Source organism: Uranotaenia lowii, chromosome 1 (assembly GCF_029784155.1).
Source record: "Uranotaenia lowii strain MFRU-FL chromosome 1, ASM2978415v1, whole genome shotgun sequence".
In the NCBI taxonomy this organism is placed as follows: Eukaryota; Metazoa; Arthropoda; class Insecta; order Diptera; family Culicidae; genus Uranotaenia; species Uranotaenia lowii.
In genome coordinates, this window is record NC_073691.1 from 127076476 (window position 1) to 127100661 (window position 24186).

Genomic DNA, 24186 nt, shown 5'->3' on the forward strand with positions numbered 1-24186 from the left:
TCTGGGGTAAAATGCAACAAAATTAAAAAAAACACCTTGTAAATCTTGTTTCAATGTACTGGAATATGCATATTTTGCATCACGCGTTAGTAAACATTGGAATTTCATTCATTCAATCATTTATTTTTATGATTTCAGATTGTAAAATTTGTCGTTGTATTATTTAACCCCTTAATGTATGCAGCATCATTATTTTCAGAAAAAAAATGTGAAAATTTGTTTTTACAGGCCAAAAATTACTACAATTAGTGTTTTCTTGCGTAATGGTCTTTAAGGCATCGCAAGTATATTTAAAACTATTAATTTTCATCTTTGTTCATAACATTTTTCATTAAAACAAAGTTTGTTGCAAGTAACCCCATTTTCTAAGGAGGGTGAAAATCGCATGATTTTTGAAAATTAAAAATAACTAAAGAAACCAATAATTTTCCTAACTACGCCAATTTGATGCACCATCTTCCTTAAAACTGTTGATGCATAACAGGTAGGATTAACTGTGAACATACGTTTTTTAAAAGCCATTGAATTTGCAAATTGTTGCATGTTGCCCCAGTTGACGGCAAATGTTACATAAAAATTCTGCATAAAATCATGGATGAGTTTTGGACCATAACCAGGGTTTGAGAAATTTAAAAAAAAAACAAAAAAAGAACGCGATCGGGCTCAGTCTAATGTACATATCAGTCAAACACCTTAATTTATCCTGTTATTTCTCTCAATCATGCTTAAACAGCTATCAGCAATCCAAATAAAGCCTCCCAAAATTCGAGGCACAATGTTTGCATTGTCCCAGCTGTCATTAAATGGCAGATTCAGCCAACGCTTTACTTCGCTTGGTTCCTGGATAAACCTTTTGCGGTTTTCTTGGGCGGAAACAAGTTTTGGTCACATATTTGCGTTGCTCGTGATGGGTATAATTAAAATTTTCTCTTTCACCTAATTGTTAACTTTATTTTAATCAACGACGGTCGAAAAATAAACTCACACTATTTGGGAACGAAATTTCCTTCTGTATCACCAACTTACACCGAACCACACCATCAGCGCTTTATTTGAAAAAGCTGTTCAGCTTTAAGGTAACTGCTTCTAATGTGTGATTAAACTCGTCTAAAGTTCAGTGATTTGTTTGGTTAAAAAAAATAATATAAAATTAAAAATAAGACCTCGCTTTACAATCCTTCTAGCTCAAAATCAGGCTCACCGACCCTGAACCCATGTGTGTCCGACTGTCTTTTTCAAACGTCGTCTCACATTCGTCGACTTTCTCACACGGCAGTTCCAGAATCCGACTAAATTTCCTTTCATAATTGCCAGCTAACCACCAGCTAGGAGGACCTGATCGGTTCGTTTCTCATACAGCGGAAAATCCCCGGGACCGGATAAAACTACCGGTTTTATAGTATTTGCTCAAAAAGTTGAGCCGGTCCTTTCGTTTCGTTTCCGGTGAATCAACAAATCCTGGCGGATGTGGCAATTGTGGCAGTTGTAGTGCCGAAAGTGTATTCACGGATTTCGTTTGTGGGAAAACGGAACGAGGGCAAAAAAACCCGTTCCTGCCAGATTTTCCTCTCTGTTTAGGATTCCGTTTCCCCGAGCATGATAAAGGTTTTGAGAAATTCACGCAAAATGGGATGGTTCCATCCTGGCAATAAAAGCTCGAAACTTATTTATTTAATAGGATAAAAAACTAGACGAACCAGCCCGAAAAAAATAGAATAAAAAACAATTCAAATTTACAGTAATTTTTCCAAAACTATCTTCAACAAATAATTAAAAACAGCGAAAACTCAACATCCAAATTAGGAAATAGAACATGAGAAACAAATCAGTACCTACAATAAGTTGAAACTCTAAGAAATATTGATTGACTGGCAGGAACGTAATCAATCAACCTTGAAGCTCTTCAATGCATGGCTTTTAATGAATAGAGATTAAACTCTATAAAATCTTGCTCTCATAGTTGGTTGTTTCAGGGGTTGACAATGTCTTATATAACTTCCCTTTCACAAGAGTGATGGAATTTCTTTCGCCAATGTGAATTCATACAACCTGCTCCCTAGACTAAACTACACTTAGCATATGTAGTACCTACATTCGTCCTATCTGCCTTCCTAATATCTACCCATTGAAATCAGAGACTCTTCCCGTCCCAGGACGATATTTTCAATCCAATATACCGGATCCCCTAATGAAGTTTGCATTTCTTAAACTTCATTATTTGGATAAAAGAGATTTCGCATAGCAAAGCATTATTTGCAATAACGAGCTGCCAGACATAGCCACACGCATAGAAACATCTGAGATTGGAAGAAAATCCCAATGGCATCGAAAGAGGCCTCTTATATCGGGAGATGTTGCTGGGATGCTGGGTTGTGTCCCACTTCGTCCTCCTTCGGAGCTGGAGCATCCTTCTAAAACATGTAGATACGTACACAGTCCTGTCAGGTCGTGACTGACGTGATTGTATCCACCTCCAATTGCATACCGAAGAACTATCCAACAAAACTCGATTGCAGTGCAGCCCCTGCCCTTATCGGGCACAGGGTGAGCGAACCCAATTTTTTTTAAATTTTAATTTAGTATAGCTTTTTTCAAATTTATCTTTCTGTTCGATTTATGTTTTCTTAATTATATCTCAATCTAGACTGATTCTTTAATTGTCAAAAAGGATAGACTAGTATTACTAGATCTATTGATTCCCTTAATTGATATTTGGAAAATGATTATATTTTGTTTGTTGTATTGTTATTGAAAAACTTTTTCATGTGTACTGAGAATTTGCAACTTTCTCGTAGATATTCTATTCGAATGTGAGATTAAACCATGCGCGGATCTACGGGGGGGGGGGGGGGGGTGATGGGGGTGATCACCCCCCCCAGGCGGAAAAAATTAATCATCATTAAAATGGTCACACATTTTTTAACTAAATTCAGATGAAATATAACTTTTTCATGTGTCAAAATATCTTAACATATACGTTACCGGGGCTTGTGATATAGCTCAGTTGGCAAGTCTGTTGTCTCCTGAGCCGATGTCCGCGAGTTCGAGCCCAAGAGTAAACATCGAACACAGTTGTACCGGATAAGTTTTTCAATAACGATCCGCCAACTGTAACGTTGATAAAGTCGAGAATGCTTAAATGATGGTAAAACGACTATAATCGAAACAAAAAAAAAATACATTACCATTTTTACGCGTGCATAAGAATTCAGTAGCTGCTTAAGAATATGCTTGAATTGATGCGTATGCGTTTGCGCATGTATAACTTTGTGTTGGCTTCGGGCTTATTTCCAGATGTAACAACCGAAAATCTGATCGATCAAACTTTGCATACATCTGGATCTGCTACCGTTAGTCTCTGCTTTCAGGAACATGCATGTCACCGAAGATTATAAGAGGAACTATATAAAAGTATCGAAATGTTTTCAAGTTCTACTAGCAAATCTGACCTCCAGAATTATCAGACGTTTGCATCTGCTGCAAGCCCATTAGTCTATGAAATAGATATAGGTGTTGTTTTAAAGGCTCATCCTAAACCTTACTCAATTATTGATGATATCACAAAGCCTAATATTTTAACTAGACACTGGGTACCTCCACCGCAATTTTCGTTTCCATACTCCGAGCATTTGAAAAGTCGAAGTGCTGATAAAAAAACGATACGCAAGTTCAATGCATTTGGAAACATTCAAAAATTGGCTAGTTTTATGCAAACTGAACAAGGATATTTTTAAAAGTCTGTCCGCTATTTGTAGTCAACCTCGCTGATGCAGTAATAAAACTGTTCAATTATTCAATCTTGTTACTAAGCCACTGGACATGTTTTTCAAATCTCCCAGCAAAAAAACGCTGTAAATATTCGATAAGATTTAAAGAGACGAATATATTCAGCAAACCTCTTTAAAAAAAATTATATATAATGATTCGCAATCTATATTTTATTTGTGTAGATGCTTGCTTATTTGTGTTTTAAATATTTATTTTTTTTAAATTGTTTTTTATTTACGATTGATATTTTAATGGAATTTAAAGAGAAAAATATGTAAAATTATGGAATAAATACATTGACGGGTTTCGATAAGTAATGAAGCAGCATACGATTTTGAATTGGAACTCAAAAGTGAAAATATATCGATTAAATGGTCATCGCATATCCCCAACTAGATAAATAAATGTAAATTCAACTTCATACCAGTGAAAAAAAAAGATTTTTCTGCGTTTTTCCTAAGACTAGGCCAGCCACAAATTCTTTGAACAAACTTTTTTGTTTATTTGTTTAAAACATTATTGACATGCTGCTGAATTCTCTTCATGTTTATTATCAACATTTTTCCTGTCACAGTTTTTGTTATTCCCAATCACTCAAAACATGTTGGCCATATTTTTTGGAAAATTTACTAAATCACCCCCCCTAAGAGCAATCTCTAGATCCGCGCCTGGATTAAACGCATCATTAATCTCAACGAAATAACAACTTACTGTATCGCTCACTTAAACGAGATAGCAAATTATGTGGATGTATTTAAAATTAGCTGACCCGGTGTTCTTTGCTACCCCTTCCATGGAAATAATCAAGTTTGTTTAAATGATTTTATTATAAAACACTTTTTTTCAATAAAATTCCAACATTATACAAAAGCGAACTATTTGTCATGGCATCTGAGCATCTAGATTGTCTTGAGTCTCAATGTAACTTGGAGGCTTTAAGGTTGAAGGAGCCAACTCCTAGAAAAAATGGAAGATATTCAAAACAATAAATAAATCCTTTAAATAAAAAATGGCCCCTTTTTGACACAGGAGGAGTAATAAGATGCAGGCAAATTTTAACAAAATTAAAAAGTGTGCCAGACTTTAGGAAAACACTAAGACATTGGTTTCACTTATAATATGTATGTTACATTTATTCGTCAATCGTCAAGCGTCAATCATTACAATGTATTATTTAATTTTTAAAAATTCTTATGTGTGAACTTAGAAAATCATCTCATCGTTTTGACATGATTACGTTAATAAATTTTTAACAAAACTCCCTCAAGGATTATTGAAATTTTGTCTTTTTTTTAATTTTGTATGGGAGCCTCCCCCCCCTTTTTCGGATTGAAGGGGAGGACACAAAACTCCCTCAAGGATTATTGAAATTTTGTCTTTTTTTTAAATTTTGTATGGGAGCCCCCCCCCCCCTTTTTCGGATTGAAGGGGAGGATTTTGAAAGTGTTAAAGAAACCATTCCCGGTCTTGAAAACGGCTTCACATCACATTTTACGTCGATCGGTTCAATAGTTTCCGAAACACGGTAGAAGTATAGAAATTTTTAAATAATCTTATGACATAAATGCCATGACTATATGCCAAATTTGGTCCAAATCTTCTGGAAATTGATCGAGTTTTGATATATTTTATATTCTTATTTTTTTTCCAACCAAAAATATTTGTTAATACCATTATTGGTCTGAAAACACCATAACCTGTCCACCACCATATTTAATGATTGAATTATGTCAAAATAAGTTTGTGTGGGAAATTTGATGAAATTTACTAATAAATTGTATGAATTGTATCATATTTTATGTAAATTTTGTATGTGCAAAACTCACAATGAGGAAGAGTTAATTTTATTTAGTAGCGAAATGTATGAACATTGACAATATAAGAATTGTCCATGATATTTTCTCTGTTAACATTTCGATATAATTTTCTAAGAAAGTTTTCAAAGTTGTCTCAATATCGGGAAAGAAATGCTTCTATTTTTATCATAATCTATTAGAGCGAGTACACTACCCAGCAAACATACAATCGCATTAGAAATTATAGATCAAGTCGTAAACAATGTTAATGCAAATTCCTACCAAATAAGTAAACGATCGTAAAAATAGTTATTTAAAGTCGGTATAAATTGGATATGATAAAAAGTCCGCCATGTTTGCAAATTTACTTTCCCGCGCGGAATTCAAGTGAGAAAACAACCTTGTTGTTCTCTCTGCGATAAGCAGTGCAACCAGATTGCTAAAAATCAAATGATTCATTTAGGAAAATTTCCCAATGAGAGAAGCAGGTAATATTGTTGCTAGCAACGGTTTGCATAAATTGAGAGCAAAACTTAAGCTCTCTCGCATACTTTCAGGATGTGCGAATAAGGTGTTGAATATCGCCTAAGTTAAATTCTTATCGCTTAAGCCAGAAATAAAAAAAATATGTACACTCAGAAAAATACTATTATGTCTTTCTTAAGATTCTCTTATGAAGTGGTGCCATAAGAAAAATCTAAGAAATTCATAAGATTGTCTTATGAAGCGAATGAATTTTTAAGATGAACACCTGCTTCAATGAAATGTTGTTGCTTTTCATAAGAGGGTCTTATGGAAACAGATATGTTGATGAAAAAATATCGAGATAATTGATGTTAGTTTATTTTCTCGATAATTTGTTAAAAACTACCTCATGATCACCATAAGCAGCACATCAACGCACGATTCCAACAGTCATTTCGCCGCACCCCGTCTCTTGATCTTATCCTTTCCGCTGGTCAACATGCTGAAAAGAAATGTGTATAAGTTGACAAATAATTTAAACGCTCACAAAAACTAAACTTACCATTTGAAATAACAAAATCACTTATAGCTTAAAAAAAACTAATGGCTAGACAACAGGTAAGTGCTTGTATGACGACGAAAAAATGACTGATGGAATGAATGTGTTCATTGTAGTTTCACAACGCCACTTCTTCTATTTTTCATAATAACTTCGTATGAAAATTGAAAGAATTTCATAAGACTCTTACGAAAAATTATTCTGGACGCAAAAAAGCGGTTCATAAGACGTTTCTTATGAAATTTATAATAAGATTTCCTGTGAGTGTATGTATATTGCCTCCACTTTGGTAGGAAAATGCTGTTTTTTCTCGAGTTCTATGCTAGGTTCTATAACATATATGGAACGTAAAACAAAGTTTGTTGCGAGATATACCTGCAAAAATGTTTGCTGGGTTGAGCTGGAAATGGAAATCTCGAAGGTTTACAACACATCACAACACTTTGCACGTACACTGGTGTTGGGAAAAACTGAGTCTAACAGTTTCGTACTATAAAATTTTTATCGTATAACACTTTTTGCCAGAGGGAATTGTAGTGAATAGAGATAGTAATATAAATATAATGAATGAATGAATAAATATAAATCTAAATCCTTTGCATAAAAATATGATTCCAGTCAAAAATAGAAATAATAACCTGATAATTTCTATCAGTGTTTAGGTGATAGAGAGCAACAGCAAAAATATAGGAATCGTAATCGGGAGAGAGTTAAAAAGAATATATGAGAGTGAGGGTGAGTCAAGCACGAGCACTTGGATTGGAAATCGAACAGAAAAATCAGTTTGAAGAAAGTTGTAAGAAAAACGAGTTGTATCGAGGCTAGTTGGATGATTGTGAACGGGTTAGAGGATGTAGTTTTGGTGTCCAGTCGACCGGTTACGACAGGAATATCATAGAAAATCGCAATCTTTTGCAACTCCGAACCGAGCAATAGAGCCTTTACAAAAAAGAATTGGTGCGTGAAATGCTTCGGTGCTGCCATCTTCCTTATGCTCGAACCCTCGTGGGGGAAAAAGTAAATTGAGCAATCTCAGGATTTTAATAGAAAATGATATTTTAATGTTTGAACAATACACTCAGCACATAAATTGATACAAATTACAAAGAAATAATTCAACTTTTAAAAACATACAGTCATTTTTTTATATACCCTAGCCAATTGCGTGCGCCACAAAGGTGCCAGGTGTCCTGATTTCTCAGGATTGGTCCTGATTTTCGAGAGACCGTCCTGATTTTTCAAAAACTATCGAGTTGTCCTGATTTTTGAAAATTGGTCCCTAAAATGTACCGATTTCCATAGAAACTTCTCAAATATAATCGAATTTGTAGTTCAACTTTGAGAAAGTTGAAAAAATCTGTTATGAAATAGTTTAACCCATTTAACAAATGGTAATTTTCGGTTCAGATGATATTTCAATGGTGTTTTTCGATATGAACTGTAGATCAGCCAAGAATCTGCGTAGTGCTGTTGCATAAATCTGGGCGTTTACAGCACCTGCACCTGCACCTTTATTTATGCAATCTAAGCAGAGCTTCTTATTATTTCCATTAATCAAGAGGTGTCCTTAAAAATCCTGATTTTAGCTTCGTCGCCCGACCGAGAAAAGTGATCGGGCACCCCTGATGAGCCATCACTTTTCTCATGATGAATCTAGTATGGTAGTCTCACATGCCTAATCGCACGTTCAGCCATATTGAAAAAAGTTTTGACAGCTTCCTGTGTTTACGAAAAAGGGGGTCCAGGGATGCTAGGTATTTAAAATAAAAAATCAGAGAAATTTGGAAAAAAAAATCTATGTATGTGCACAAGCTTATCGTAGACCAAAGTTTGAAGAATTTAAAACCAAATAGGATTTTAATTTATTTTATTTTATTTCATTCAAATTAGACTTCCGGAAACAAAGAAATAATTTGGGTTTTCAATTCATTAATTTTATTCGAAAACCTTTTTTTGTATATTAAATTACATTACACTCCGCACTTTTCAGATGCCTCGAAATAGCTGTGATTACCCGTGATAAAAGGAAGCATCTTTTAAAGGGTGGACCAAACACTCGGGAACACTCGTGATCCGTCGGATCAAACCGTTTTACGAAAAACCTGTGTTGATAAAGGTACTCGATTCACAGCAAGCCAACCATAGACATACGATCCAAGTAAATTATTATTACAAATTCAACTAAAAAATGTCAAAAATTACTTAAATCAAAAACAATTTTTTCAATTTGAGGTCGTCACTGTTTTTTTTCTGCAGCCCAAGTCATTGCAGTAGATCAAATCAGGCCACACGTTCCAATCCCAAACAAAGAAAATCTTGGCCCTCAAGCAACTGAAGACAGCCGGAAAGGTTTTCATCTTCCAGCCAAAAGGGAGGATGCGGGTCGGATGCACGCTCGTTTTTTTAAACCTGTTTTGAGTTTTTTTTAACCATATCATGGTGTTCCCTGAGAACTTCATTTGTTTTTATTTTTCATCCATAGTGGATTGCTCAATTATGACCGTTTTAAAAGTTCCAGTGACAAACAGTGATATTTCTGTTGTTCAGATGGTATCTTAATCTTAACACTAGGAAGACCGCACCAGTCAAAATGACTGGTTGGACACTTTGTTTGTTGAATATCTTTTGCATACTTCGCTTTAAAAATTCGCAAAAAATACGACTTTTCATGAATTTTGAATCTCTACAAAACTGTGTATCTGTTATTTCACTAGCACTTTTAATAAGCAAGAAAAATTTCGCCGTGGACACTCGGACCGTGACCAGTCAAAATGACTGGTACAATTCACAACCCTATAACTCAAACAAGATAAATTTTTTTCGCTTGCTTTTGGTTTCATTTGCAAGCTACATTCAAGACAATGAGTCCTAGTTGATTTCTGGTGAGCAGAAGTGTGTCATTCGTTATGAAATTATTGATTTTCGATGCGAAGTCGTGATGATTTGAAGAAAAAGTTCTCAGATTGGCCGCTGTGTGGCGCTTCAAGCACTTGACTCCCAATTTTTTTATCTGTTTTGTTGCTCAACTACAATCGAACTTTCTGTCAAAATTTGGCGAAATTTCATCAAGATTTGTAAAAGTTATGTAAGATTTAATACATGTCCATTCGAGTAATCGAGTAGTTTTAGGTGATAAATATGTTTTATACTAAACTAGAATGAGTAAAATTATTATGAATTGAGTTCTTTTTTATTCAAATTTGAAGACATCAGCTATGAAACTGAATAATTAAAATGATATTTCAACATGGGTGGGATATTATTATATGTTGGTTATCCACTATGGGTGTACGGATTCACCGCAGTTTCTGCCCAAGTATGTATTCACATGCATTCTTGGATTATTAGGCTCGACAAATTTCCAATGCAAGTTCACTTACAGGTATTCCGGCACCCGTGTATATAACTGGCCGGCTGGCAACTGATTGAACATTTTTATTATAAGAGGAAACACATCTTACCTGTCGGCAACTTATGGGGTTTGAACCCAAGAATTTTCTTGCCGATACAAGGAATCGAACCCAGTACGCCTGGCATACCTAGACCAGACTCGCGCCACACTCAGCCGAAATAAAAACGTTAAATTCACCTAGATTTTCACGTAGGCGCTCTCTACGTGAATTTTTGCTCGACTTACGTGAATCACTTAGAAGCTAATACAAATTCACTTGATCCGTACGTGAAATTCATATGGCTGATCGCTGTCAAAACGTAAACACATTCGATTTACGTGAAAATCGAGTGATCCGCCAAGTACAATGGGATTTGGTTCATTCTATGTGACGTTCACGTAGCTCTGGATAACTTATTCACATAAAATCTATGTGACAGAATACACTACCAAGATGGCGCGGATCCAACAGTTGGTGCTATCAGAAAGACAAATTCTAGGTGATGGAGAAGCTGATTTTTCGTAAGTAGTTGAAATTAAGTTGTGTATTCGTTATTTATATTTTTTGTTATTTTTTCAGAATTCGGAATTGGGGCAGCTAGGACGACCAGGCAATTATTATGGAGGCAATCCAAATGCCGTCTTCGATGTTAGGTATGTGAAGAAAAAAGTGTACAAAGTTTCAATTAAAATAAAAAGTGCATCATGTATTACAAAAATTAAATGTCCTGCAAAATCAACACATTTTTTATTTATAAGATCCGAAAAAAACCAACTACCTTTATATTTCAATCAAATCTACGTGAATCGCATGTAGCAGAACGCATCCCTTTTCACATTCGACCTACGTTATTTTCACATACAACTCATATGAAAATGAGTTGAATTCTGCTTGCTGCGCCAGCTCGGTTTGCTACCTGAAATTCACGTAGGTGTCACGTTATTTTCATGGTGGCAAAAATCCATGTACATTTTCACGTAGCGTTCATGTGAAGAATTTTTTCGGTGCAGCCTATCTGATAGACCACATCGGATGCGGATATTTCAACATGGGTGCACGGAATGGCTGCAAATTCGCCGTTGTAAATTATATAGAGTGAAATAGTTTTCAAATTGCTTCGAAACAACATATGTTTGAGTTAGATATGATAGGTATTTGAAATGCAATATTTGTCAATCGAAAAACTTTTAAGGAAAAACAAATCAACGTGTACATTTGATTCATTATTTTAATTTTCACTGTTTTCCGTCGCACGACATAACTTGATGCATTCCAATTTCTTGGATGTTGATCAGATCTTATCAGATAAATGTACGATTGAAAACCCTGTTTTGTAATAATAAATAATAAATTCATTATTTCAAGATGAAATTGAAATATTTCTTTTCGAGGAATGAAAAAAACGGAACTTCAAAATCGTTATTTAAATCATTATGTCTCAACATGAAAGACATGGTTTCGACTTTGGTTTAGTTAAGATTTATAAAAATGCTTTTTAAAAATTTGCAAAAAGTCCAATATTTGATTAAAACGCGGTGAATTCGTGCACTCATAGTGAAAAACCATGTATATTACACAAATTTTTATTTGAATCTATAAAAGTCTTTATTCTTTACCTTTAGCATGCAAAAAATTGATTTTTGATGAATAGCGGTGAATCCGTGCATCCATGGTAAATTGCTCTACTTTTAGAAAAAATATGCTTCAAAACCTACAATATCAGGTATAATTTATAGGCAACGTGTTGAAAAATTTCAGAGCGATGGTTGCTAGAAAATATCTATCTAAAACAAAATTTAAGTGAAACCGTGCACCCATGGTCAATATCCATAGCCGTCTAACATGATTTAATAATTAGATTGATAATGTGTTTTAATTTTTTGATAATTATTTGAAATATTCATTTTATGACATACACGCATTCGCCAACAATGCCAAAATGAGGTGATTCCGTGCACCCATGGTGAAAAAATATTTCCGTTTTATAACAAAAATGATATCGAATAAGTAACAAAACAATTTCAAAAGAAAAAAGTAAAAAATATGATCATATAAAAAATTTCCCCCTTACAAGTCATTTTTACTGGTCACGGTCCGAATAGGTATATTCAATTGGCCGGTCCTTCTAGTGTTAAGGCCGCCCAGGCCTCGACCATCTCAGGCTAACGAAAAACCTTTCTGAGAGTGATCGTCACTAAACCAGCCTGAGCCACCGGGATCTGGACCGATTTACTGTGAGAAAAGAAGCTACTGAATTACTGAAAAGGAAAGTAGCTACATTTGTGTTTTTATAAAATGGTGGTAGGCATCCAAGAGTGTTGAAATCTTAGAATGCATAATATGTTTCAACAGAATCCAAGCTAGGACTGTAGAAGGTATGTGGCATCACAGTTCCCTACGCTGCACTGAAAATCGAAAATTCCCAAACTTGAGAACTGCCACCCCTCAAACCTGAGTTCAATATTGACAACTCAATTTTGTGAAAAAAAACACAGCTTGCCAATACGCCAAACTTGTCCTTCAAGCGGTGAACTAGCATTTTTAAATATTATGGAAGTGTTTTGTATCCTTCATGATCAAGAAAACTCGTTAAACCCGTCAAAATTGAGACTGATCAATGTTACCCCAGAGCATCAAATTCTCAACAGAGACGATATCGATTTTTGAATCAAATTTAAAATAGTCTTATAAATTTCTGCAACCACGTTTTACGTTAAAAGGAGTTCAGTACAGGTTTTAAAAATATGAAACATGCCACATTTCCCTTAACAGAAAAAAAAATTATCGAAAAATATTGAAAAAAGTGCTCAATCTTACCCCGGATTACGGTAGTAAATCTTGAGCCTTGTTGTTCAAAATGCCGATGCGAAACACCTTATTAACATTGAACAACACAATACAGATGTGAAAATCTGAGGTATTATGGATAGTAGTTTGTCAACGAACATTCCTATTTACAAAAATTTCCCAACGCACTGAGACTGTCACTATATTCAGATGATGTGGAATATCGAAATCCATTGGGTGCAAGAAGAGAGAACAAAAAACTTACGAACTTCACGATCAAGATCCAGAATTTTCCTTCCTCCATTAAGAGCACTTCAGAAAGGTTTTGGGCTTACATTATGAGAGGAGAGAGTCTCAGCTTTCCAACGGTAGAAAACATAAGCGGTGCTTATTTTGATAACAAAAATTGTTCTACTAGATACATCGTGTAGGCTAGTTTAAGCTAAACTATCAAAATTTTATTACAAAAGGCTTTTTAATGTTTTATTTCCAACAAGTTAGTCGATTCCGAAAGATATTCAATATTTAAATAGTGTTCGTACCCTATCATAGTAATTTATAGAAAAAATGGATTTCCGAATTCTGATCTATTCAAGAAACTGTCAGTTGTCAGTTGAAATAAGCAAATGCAGTTGAAATCTGTGCTGTTTAGCAATCAATTTCTTAAAAATAAACAAAATTTATCGGAAGAAATAGACCATTTAAAAAAAGAAGTCAATGATCGATTGCGATTTCTTCTGCGATCAGTAACCCTAAAGAGGCGCTACTGAGCCTCGGTTTCTAGTTTACGATGTCTGTGTAAGTATCTATAGCCATCGACGACGACAACGGTGGCCGTTCGAAGGCGTGGTACGTGAAAAATTGTCTTTTCTTTCGTGCATCAAGCCGCCGTACATAGGGGAAAGTGTTCTTAAATGTGCCTACTGCAGCCATTTGACGAAATGGCTGACAAGATACATATCTAATCGTTGCATGTTGAGGGTTTGAACATAAGGTATGAAAGAATTTATGAATTTACAAACTTAAAAAATATTTAAATAAATCATAAAAGGTTTTAATACCTTTTATGAAATATTTTATGATTTTTTTTAATTATATGGGAGAGTGGGGAATCATGGGCCACTTTTTTTCGTTGTTCCATAACTTCTTTATTATAATAGATAAAATGAAAATAAAAAATGGTATGGTTTTCTACATTTTCAAGGTATCATAAGGTTTTTTTTTTAATTTTTAATAAGTTATTTTCCTCAAATTCTGACTGTTTGAAAAAAAGCAATATTTTTTGGATTTTGAAAAATGGTGGGGAATCGTGGGCCACCAAATCCAAATTGACCAAATAACATGCAAAGTTTATGAGTTAACCCAAAACTGTGATTTCCTAATGCATTTCGTTATTTTAAAGAAATTTCAGATGATGAAATAAAAAAGAGAGCTGTGTATTATCGAATAGATTCCAAAACCTGGCTGGCGAACGTTTTGGCAAAATTCCTTATACAGGATGGACAAAATATTTTTCATAACTCTTCATTTGACATAAGAAAACTTAACAGATAGGAAAAACGTATTTTAAGTTCTGAATGTGACAAAGAGTGTTCAATTTTTAGTTCATAAGGTCGAACTCAGCTTTGCTCCCTCGCCGAAGGAAAAAAAAAAGGAATCAATTTTGAGTTCGCAGTTCGAACTCCGTTTTGAACCATCGCAAGGAGAAAAAGAACTTTAAGTTCATAGAATCGAACCATGTTTTGAACGTCGGTCAAACTTAATTTTGAGTTAAAATAAAGGAGCGTGTAGGTAATTTTCAAAACAGGATAACTTTTTTATTCTAACTCTAATCGAGGTGCAATTTCGGATGCAATGTTTTTCATCCGTTGATTCTGCTTTATAGGCGCATTTTGCCTGCTTCTTCCCTACACGGGAGATCCATTATTCGTCATCGGTCCTGGCATTTGCATGATTTTCCAAAGGTTCTCGCTTTCAATTTGCAAACCGGCATGCAGTGGGAAATTCAATATTCATTCCATTGTAGCCGGAATCCAGTACCTAGTGATTTTTTACTTCTTCGTTTCCCCATTTTCGATTCCTTCGAAATTGGGTGCAAGGCGGATGGTGTTTGAAGGAGGAGGAAAATGAGAGAGGCAAAAGACAGCCTAGATGAAGACTGACTTTTTTGAGTGACTCTCTCTCGAATCATTTTTTTTCGGATCCTGAACGAGTCCTTTCAAATCGAACCAGATTGCATGTTCACGTGAGTTTTAACGACAATTGGTCCATTAATATCTTGAAAAGCTAGCAATTAAGTTTGCGCTTGCAAGTGGTTCTGTAAACTTGACTTCCCCGACAAGTGACATTTATTCTATGACATCCTTTACTTGTGATAAGATTGAATTGGACTGCATGGATCGATGAAGTGTTTGCTAAGGAAATAAATTGAAATCCATCAGATGACATGAGCTTAGCACTAAACCATTTTCAGAATATTTGATCAAATCACTCGTTGTTGAAAAAAAGTTTAAGAGGTTGTATATGAGACACGACCGTAATGTTGACGTAGAATTACGACAGCATATCTTGTGCCAATGTATTTTTCGTAATAAATTTAAATTTTTTTGAGTAAAGTTGATCAATTTCAAACAAGTGGTTGACCGTTAAAAACATTATTCAGCACTATTCAGTTGCATAACTAAAGGCGAAATAAATATAAGCATGTACAATAATGTAGGGGACAACTGTACAAGACGCACCAGCGGGGTAAGATGGCCCATGTAAATATTTCTCAAATATACACTAACTTACGGCTTCGAATGATGTTTTTCTTCATTTTTATTGTAACAAACAAGCTTTTTCATCATTCAATAGATGAAAATTTCACAAAGTCTACTTTAGTTCTTAGAAACTGAGGAATTAATGGAATCAGCGTGAAACTTGTAATTTTTCATAAGTAACATATAAGGTTTTATGGTAAAACAGCCTGCGCAATCTGATCAAACTACAGCTTATCATTTTACCACTCATGTGCACTTTTGGAAGACTATAAATAATTTGTTGTATTTTATTAACTTCCTAAAAATTTTTGTCGAAAATCATTCATATGAAAATTAGGCAGAATGCCCACAAGACCTCGTGTTTTACGCTCAAATTTTGAAGGCTGTTAACTTTTGAGAAAACCCGAATATCAGAACAAAATGTTATTCTTTTTATTTGCTGACTTCTAAATTACGATAACAATGCATAATTATAACATATTTTGTCCTTGTTCGAGTTAAAACGGTGCACCAATATTCGACTCGAAAAAAAATCGGCCGCCGTGTTTTCCGCGATATCACTATATCAGGCCAAAAAATTGAATTTCGTTGCCTACCTGAAGGCGTTTTATCTTTAAGGATATAAAAAAGTTTATTTTGAAAAGCGAAATTTTCGATGAGTTTAGCAATGCTAAATGATTTTTAGCCAAAAAATGGTAGTTTACAAAAATACGATGAACATGTAATTAAACATTTGGTGTTACAATAATTACATTCCGTATAATCATTGTTCTATTTCTTACCACCATTCCTGTTTGGTGCGTTTTGTCCACTAGTTTTGGCGTTCTACCCCGCGGTTTGTTTTCTGGCTGTTTTAGTTTTTAACAAAAATATAGTCAAAATCGTGTTTTTATCATATATTTTCTTTTAGATAATACGTAAATTTCACCTTTGAATCGTCGTCAACTTTCAATTTGGTTCTTAAATGATTGGTATCGCTGTAAATAGCAATTATGCTTAGCTGGTGCGTCTTGTACAGTTTTACCCTACATATAAGTGGTGTCAAGACCCATGGCTTAGAAATTGAAGTTTTGTCACTAAGCATATTATATGCAAGCTCAGTATCAAACGCCTGCGAGAAAGCTTCTAATGATAGTGCTGGCATTTAATAAATCATGTGTTCTTAAATAAGGAATTTTGAATCTGTTTTTTTCTTTTATTCAACGTTTGGATTAAAAAAACGCTGCATAAAAAGACAAAAATTGAAGCAATACTTTTTTAAACAACACAGTTTTTCATCAAATTTCAATAAAAAATCTGCTAAATCAACAACTGATCCGGGATCCCTTTCATCCATACGCTTAACTCTTAGCAAAAGATGACGCACATAAAATGTGCGTTAATATATATCAAGTATGTACTTTTGTTGTCTAATTTGCAATTCTGGTTTGGTCAATTATTTAGAGTCAGTACAATGGTCGTGCTAAAAACGACGTTTTTTAAACATTGATACCTTTAGTCAAACTTGTGACAGCAAAGTATTTTTTTTATTTTACACATAATAACTATGATCAATATTTTTTGATAGGCACAGAAGAACACAAAATGCTCTCTTGCATGCAAACTATCCGTAACAAAGAAACGCATAGTATTAAACGCCTATGAATAGGCAACGATTTCTTCAACATTAAAATCAAACGCTTGCAAGCTAATCTTTGCTAGTGCCTATCAGTGCCGAAATTTTGAGCTTTCGCACCGCTGCCTTTGATAGAAACGCTTGACCCAGTGCAAAAGTAGAGAAAAATCTCCCTGAAAGTTCTGCCTCATGCGTCTCTTCTGAATCAGTATCAATTCGGTATCGATTTTTGTAAAGGGTGATAGTGCCAATATCGCTGTTCGAGAAAATTATTTTTAAAATTTTACAGCTCCATAAGTTTCCAAGGAAAATATTACTTATGAACTCAGCTGATTACTCGATTTATTTACATTTGACTCATAAGCTCTTTTGAAAAATTGATACCCAAATTTATCATTCCCTCTAAGTCAATTCTTTTTCCGTCCAGCAATCACTAGCGTAAAACGACGTTTTAAGGTGGGATTATTGATAATTCTAGATATGAGATTATTATCAACTCAACAAACGGCCCTTTTCAGGGCCAAAATTTCTTTGAAAGAGTCTTGTCTTTTCAAGGCAAATTGGTCGATTGGGTGGTGGGTGGTGAGCAGCGATGCCACACATACCGATTTTCCGGTATTTATACCGATTTTTGAGCAAAATTTGTACCAAGAATCGGTATATACCGATTACCGATTTTTGGCAAAACATACCGATTTCATACCGATTTTTAAGATTTTAGCTCAAACTACATTCCACTTCCACATTCCCACTTAATTCAAGCTATCCTCGTAAGATCATGTAGAAAAGAAACAGTGCGGTAGCTGGCGTGGCGTAGGTAAATTGATCTGTACAACTTTTAAAGTGGGAAGGGGAAATTCCGAATAAACGCCGTAAGCGCCGTTAGGATCATAGTAGGGTCTCAAAACTGATCAGTCTGTCATTCTATTGATAAGTTACAGTGATAACTTGGAAACCTAACTATGTAAATTTTGTAGTTACAGTTTTTAACAAAATTCATGTCTCTAAGAAACGAAAATCATTTTGAGACGTGTCATTTCAATTGACTTCCTCGTCAATATGAATGGAGATAAAATGTTGTTTTTGAAAGTTTTAAGTTAAGCTATTGATGCTTTATGTAGTATGATAAGATTTTCTGTTGAAAAAAATTTCTACCCACGCACAAAGAAGTGTTCATATTTACCCCATATTTTTCAAAATACGGGGTATTTATGAACAGGTTTTTTCTGAACATGGGTTGATGATTAAAATTCACTTTTTACCGTCAAAATCACGTTAAATATTCTAATCTTGAAAATAAGCCTAAAACATTAATTTATAAGTTTTTTTGAATTGTAGGTCTGTGATAATATGAAAAGGTGCCTCCCACCTATGTAAAACTGAAAATAGCCCATAACTTTTCAACAGCAATTTTTTTAAAATAACAAATTTCACTACACAGCAACAAAATTTTAAAAGTACACGCTATCTAAAACGTGTGGCATCTATTTTTTCCCCAGTGTAATTAAAAAAAAAAAGTAATTTCAAACTACTTTGGGTCTATTTTTCGTCGTTTTTTTTAAAAAAAAAGTGTAAAATTAAATTCTTTGCAATAAATTTACACTACATGATCTAGAAAGCAACGTTGGGAGATAATTTTACATCAATAATGATGTAAAATATGACAAGTTTTTGTTTTCCTTTCTTTCAAGGCTAAAGTTTATTTGTTTTCACTCGAGCTGATGATAGGAAAAGTAAAAAAGTGAAAGTTTGTCAAAAATGGGAACTCATGCCTCAGCCCCTGCCGTATAAGTTCGCAGAAGGTGTAACTTAGAGCCTTCACAAAGACACCGCACGGGCAAGGTATGCTGAATTTGCTGTAATCATAAAAACCCGAGAGAGCCACGGAATTCCGAAAGGATTAAGGTAAATAATTTGAAATCCAGAAAAAAACAAAGGATGACGAAATCAAACAGTTTTCTCTCTTTTTTCCTTCAGTAACGTGGATCCGAAATGTCCAAAAAGAAATCCTTCTACGTATATAACAATATACGACTGGTGACACTGACCAGGATGGACATCTTCGTCATCGTTTGATGCAATTTCCGGCGCTGTTCATAATTTGGTGAATATTTTTATTTTACTGTTAATGCTTTGTTTGAAAATAAATGACCATGAAAAATAATCATTGTTTGTATTTTTTTTAATTTTTGAAACCTGAAAATTTACTAAAAATTGTAAATATCCCCAATGAATTCTAAAATTTTACATCACTGTGTATTTTTACACGACTAAAAGCCGTTCCATTTTTGTGCATCGCTTTCGATCTAAATTTACACGCCGTGATAGAATTTTAGATCAAAAACAATGTTCCGTTTTCGTGCATCGTTTCCGATCTAAAATTACACGAATTACTTTTGCTGTGTACAATGCACAGTGGTGCAGAACATCAATCTAGCTGTACGAAATTAAAAGCGCCCAGGGATGAAGAGGTAGACATTTGATGTCTTCAGCAATATTGTTCAGTTTTACAAGGAGCATATTCTAGTATTAAAATTTTTGCCGAGGGGTCCACCGATAGCGAGATAAAAATGCTAACTTTTTTGTTTTTCAAATTAGGGCTTTGATGCCTTCGACAAAGTTGTTTATCTGATCAAAATACATAAGTTTGTTGAATATGTCAAAGTCCTATCACATCACCCTCAGGAGTTACAGTCAAAGTAAAAAAAATCTATTGAAAAAACAGTTTTTTGAACCTGACACGTTGTAGGTTGGATAAAATTGTTCGCTGTCTTTGAAACAAAGTTATAACAAGCCACGATCTACATTTGTCTCATACATTATGATGGGTTTAGAAGTTGCTGAAGCTCTATAGAAAGCATTTAGTGCATTTTATTGGCAATTTTGGAAGGCTCGTCCATCGAAAAGTGCACATTTTCGCAACACCCCATTTTTTGTGATTATTTTTGATGATAAGCGGAACCATTTCCATTAGAAATTAGTGCGGAAATCGGTGGAACTAGTAGAGATTTGAATGATTGAAAATATACATTTTATGAAAAAGTTACCTATTTTACTTATAGAAAAAAACGTTAAGACATTTAATCGATCAATAAAGTGTTGCAGTTTTCTTTGATATAGTTGATTTGATTAAAAGACATTGAAATTCGATTTTTTAAATCATTTAAACCTAAAAAAAAAATGGAACTTATCTGTTATATTTGGTAGAGCACTAAATTAGTATTTGATATTATTTAAATGAATAATAGAATTTTGTCATTACAATATAACTGCTTCAACTGGTTCCAAGTAACTGTATCCAAGTAACCAATCTTACAAGCAATTCGCTTTTGTCTTTTCGTTGAGTCATAAATTTGAATAGAATTTAAATGCTTTTTGATAAAACAAAATATATTAAAGAAAACTGCAACATTTTATTAATCAATTAAATGTTTTAACGTTTTTTCTATAAGTAGAATAGGTAACATTTTCATAAAATGCGTATTTTCAATAATTCAAATCTCTACTTGTTCCACCGATTTCCCCGCTAATTTCTAATGGTAATGGTTCCGCTTATCATCAAAAATAATCACAAAAAATAGGGTGTTGCGAAAATGTGCACTTTTCGATGGACGAGCCTTCCAAATTTGTCAATAAAATGCACTAAATGCTTTCTATAGAGCTTCAGCAACTTCTAAACCCATCATAATGTATGAGACAAATGTAGATCGTGGCTTGTTACAACTTTGTTTCAAAGACAGCGAACAATTTTATCCAACCTACAACGTGTCAGGTTCAAAAAACTGTTTTTTCAATAGATTTTTTTTACTTTGACTGTAACTCCTGAGGGTGATGTGATAGGACTTTGACATATTCAACAAACTTATGTATTTTGATCAGATAAACAACTTTGTCGAAGACATCAAAGCCCTAATTTGAAAAACAAAAAAGTTAGCATTTTTATCTCGCTATCGGTGGACCCCTCGGCAAAAATTTTAATACTAGAGTATGCTCCTTGTAAAACTGAACAATGTTGCTCAAGACATCAAATGTCTACCTCTTCATCCCTGGGCGCTATTAATTTCGTACAGCTAGATTGATGTTCTGCACCACTGTGCAATGCACTGATTAGAGGTGGTTTCAATCTAAGAATATAGCCAATATCAAAGGTCATCAGGTAACAAAAATCGTAACAGTGTTCATAATTACCCCATAGACAAGGGGGTAATTATGAACAAACGGGGTAATTATGAACATACGTTTTACGCCCACAAGCTGCCACTTCAAAATTCGAAAAAAAAAATCCTAAAATGGAGAAGAAAACCAGTCATTCATTTTTAGTTTCCTTGCAGAATGTTAACATTAAAGAGCAAATTGTTTGAGCTAATAATATAAAAAAACAGAGTAATTTTGTTCATAATTACACCACCTAGCCCTACCCTGCCAAGATCTCCACGACTCACTCTCATAATTCGTTCAGTTATTCGCGCTGTTTTGTTCCTATGTTCTGTCAAATGATGCACTATTATAGTGCTCAACCTCAAAGCCAATGGACTCAGCTCAAGGCTCAAGGCTTTCTGCGACTGCCAGCAGAAGGTAGAAGTTTCTAAAGACATGGACCATTGACAATGCTCTTGTCTTCTGAGATGCTAACTTTTCAAGGGAAAATATACACCGTTGGAATATAATCCTTGTTCAACTTGTCGCCAGATGTGGTATATCAAGATTTGAAGTGCAATCAGATACACGGTTAGTCATATCATCGGTGTAATCTTCAATCCTTCTCCATCTTGTTAGCCAATTAAATGATATCACATGTCCTTAAATGCAGAGATCGCCAGGCCACGCCAGGCAAAATGGTTATTTTCAGTTTTAGAAAAACTATGTGTTTTTAAATATTTTTCTTGGGAACACCTTCTGTTTTGAACACGTTTCTCATTTATTTTCGCATAAAATTCTTGGGTTTTCATATGACTAATGCGTGATTTTTCAAAAAATAAAATGAATTTTCCATTGGCTGAAAAAAAAACTGAAGCAACAACTCTCTCAACTTTCTGCAATCATTTCTTTTTTTAATCGCTAGAACTCATATCTAATGCTCAAGGCTTTGAAAGCTGAAATGATCAGTTTGGCAAAAAAAAACCATCAACCAAACGAAGAGCATCACTTTGGGCCCATATTTACCTCGAACATCAAAAAGCCATTGGATTTGTAAGTGCTTACTAAATTAAAATTTACTTTAGGTTGACCTGGTTCTATTGCCTTATCTAATTTATCAAATTTACATCCCACTTTAGCTAAACATCAATTAACGTATCAAATTTTTACTTCATTAATATGCCTAAACCACGTTTAACCTGAAGATGATCGCCATGTCCTTATTTTTCATATCTAACTTTTAAATTAGATTTCCATTCAATTATGATTACTGGAAAGAAATATTTTCATTTGAGATTTTTACTTTTCGTCTGCAGAAGCAGATAGTTTAAAAATAAAAAAAAATGTATAAGTCGTAACAAACATAAAGTTATGTTAAAATTTCAAAACTGTCTTTTTTATGTAAACTTGTGTTACCTAGAACCAAATTACGAAAAAATGGAATAATATATGCTAAAACACACTTAGTCAGCTAGTTTCATTCATAACATTAACATTCATAAGAGTTCTTAGACTTGCTTTTCATTGCAAGCTTCCATTTATATTAAATATACGTTAGGAAGTTGAAAATGTAAGCATTATTGAATATCCACCTCAAATACCGATTTTCATACCGATTTTTGGGATTTCCATACCGATAAAAGATTTTTTTGGGTTCCAAAATACCGATAAAAATGTGGCATCACTGGTGGTGAGGCGTTGGTAGTTAGTGGTGTGTGGCAGGTCTCGTGGATGGTAGGTGTCGTGGGTGGTAGGTGTCGTGGGTGGTAGGTGTCGTGGGTGGTAGGTGTCGTGGGTGGTAGGTGTCGTGGGTGGTAGGTGTCGTGGGTGGTAGGTGGTGTGTGGCGTTGGTGGTAGGTGGTGTGTGGCGTTGGTGGTAGGTGGTGTGTGGCGTTGGTGGTAGGTGGTGTGTGGCGTTGGTGGTAGGTGGTGTGTGGCGTCGATGGTAGGTGGTGTGGGTAGGTGGCGTGGGTGGTAGGTCACAAGACGTGGTGTGTGGCGTGGGTGGTAGGTGGCGTGGGTGGTGAGTGGCGTGGGTGGAAGGTAGAGGTGGTGTGTGGCGAGGATGGTGGATGGCAGGTGGTGTGGGTTAGGTGGCTTGGGGGTAGGTGGCGTGTGGCATGGGTGATGTGGATGGCGTGGATGGTAGGTAGCGTGGGTGGTAGGTGGTGTGTGGCGTTGGTGGTAGGTGATGCGGGTGGTGTGTAGTGTGGGTAGGAGGCGTGGGTGGTAGGTGGCGTGGGTGGAAGGTAGAGGTGGTGTGTGGCGAGGATGGTGCATGGCAGATGGTGTGGCTTGGGTGGTAGGTGGCGTGGGTGGCGTGTCGCATGGGTGATGTGTGGCGTGGGTGGTAGGTGACAAGGTAGGTGCTGGTTATGCATGGTCTCCGCTCTTTTCGTACTGTGGCAACTTGCCACTGTTTGAACAGCAAAACGATATCTGCATAGGATTACCGCTGCAGCGGGGGTGGGGTCCGTATGCAGATCGAATTGCACTGCTCAACGGGCAAACTGAGAATGAAACTGGTCGACCGGAGACCCCTCACTTTTATATCTTTCGAAGGAAGGGAAAAATAAAACATACCAAGAGGCGTGGCGTCCGTGTTTTTTTGTCATTTTCGACCAGCCAATCAACGATGAGCAGGCTTGAAATGTCTTTTAGGAAAGATGTCCTTGAGTTGGAAAGTTTTCGTGACGCGAGATCCGATCGCAACTTTCAATTTGCCCCCCTAGAGTGTTGCCGTAAGACGTAATTCTACGTCAAAATCATTTCGTCCTTGTCAGAGTTCTCATGTTTAAACGCAATAATATTAAACTCATTCGAAAGCAACGATCAAGCTGCAATTCATTTGATTTCCATTGAAAAGTCATGGCTCATTCGCATTCATTGGTGCTAATGAATAAAA

At 35.1% G+C, this 24186-nt stretch overlaps 1 protein-coding gene across 1 annotated transcript; it reads right to left on the minus strand.

Moving 5' to 3' along the window:
• Positions 1-2339: 2339 nt before the first annotated feature.
• LOC129737910 (uncharacterized) lies at positions 2340-23561 on the minus strand. The gene is made up of 2 exons (XM_055729077.1): positions 22947-23561; positions 2340-2411 (listed from the first exon to the last, which is right to left on the minus strand). Exons 1-2 carry the CDS (start codon positions 23559-23561, stop codon positions 2340-2342), a joined length of 687 nt encoding a protein of 228 aa, XP_055585052.1.
• Positions 23562-24186: the final 625 nt, after the last annotated feature.

What these genes read in the sequence shown, in the direction of transcription:
- LOC129737910 (XM_055729077.1), bottom strand. Translation starts at nt 23,561, where the DNA reads ATGCACCATCCTCGCCACACACCACCTCTACCTTCCACCCACGCCACC. An exon ending in GTGATGCCACATTTTTATCG is followed by an intron (nt 2,412 to 22,946) that starts GTATTTTGGAAC and finishes TACATGTTTTAG; the next exon opens with AAGGATGCTCCAGCTCCGAA.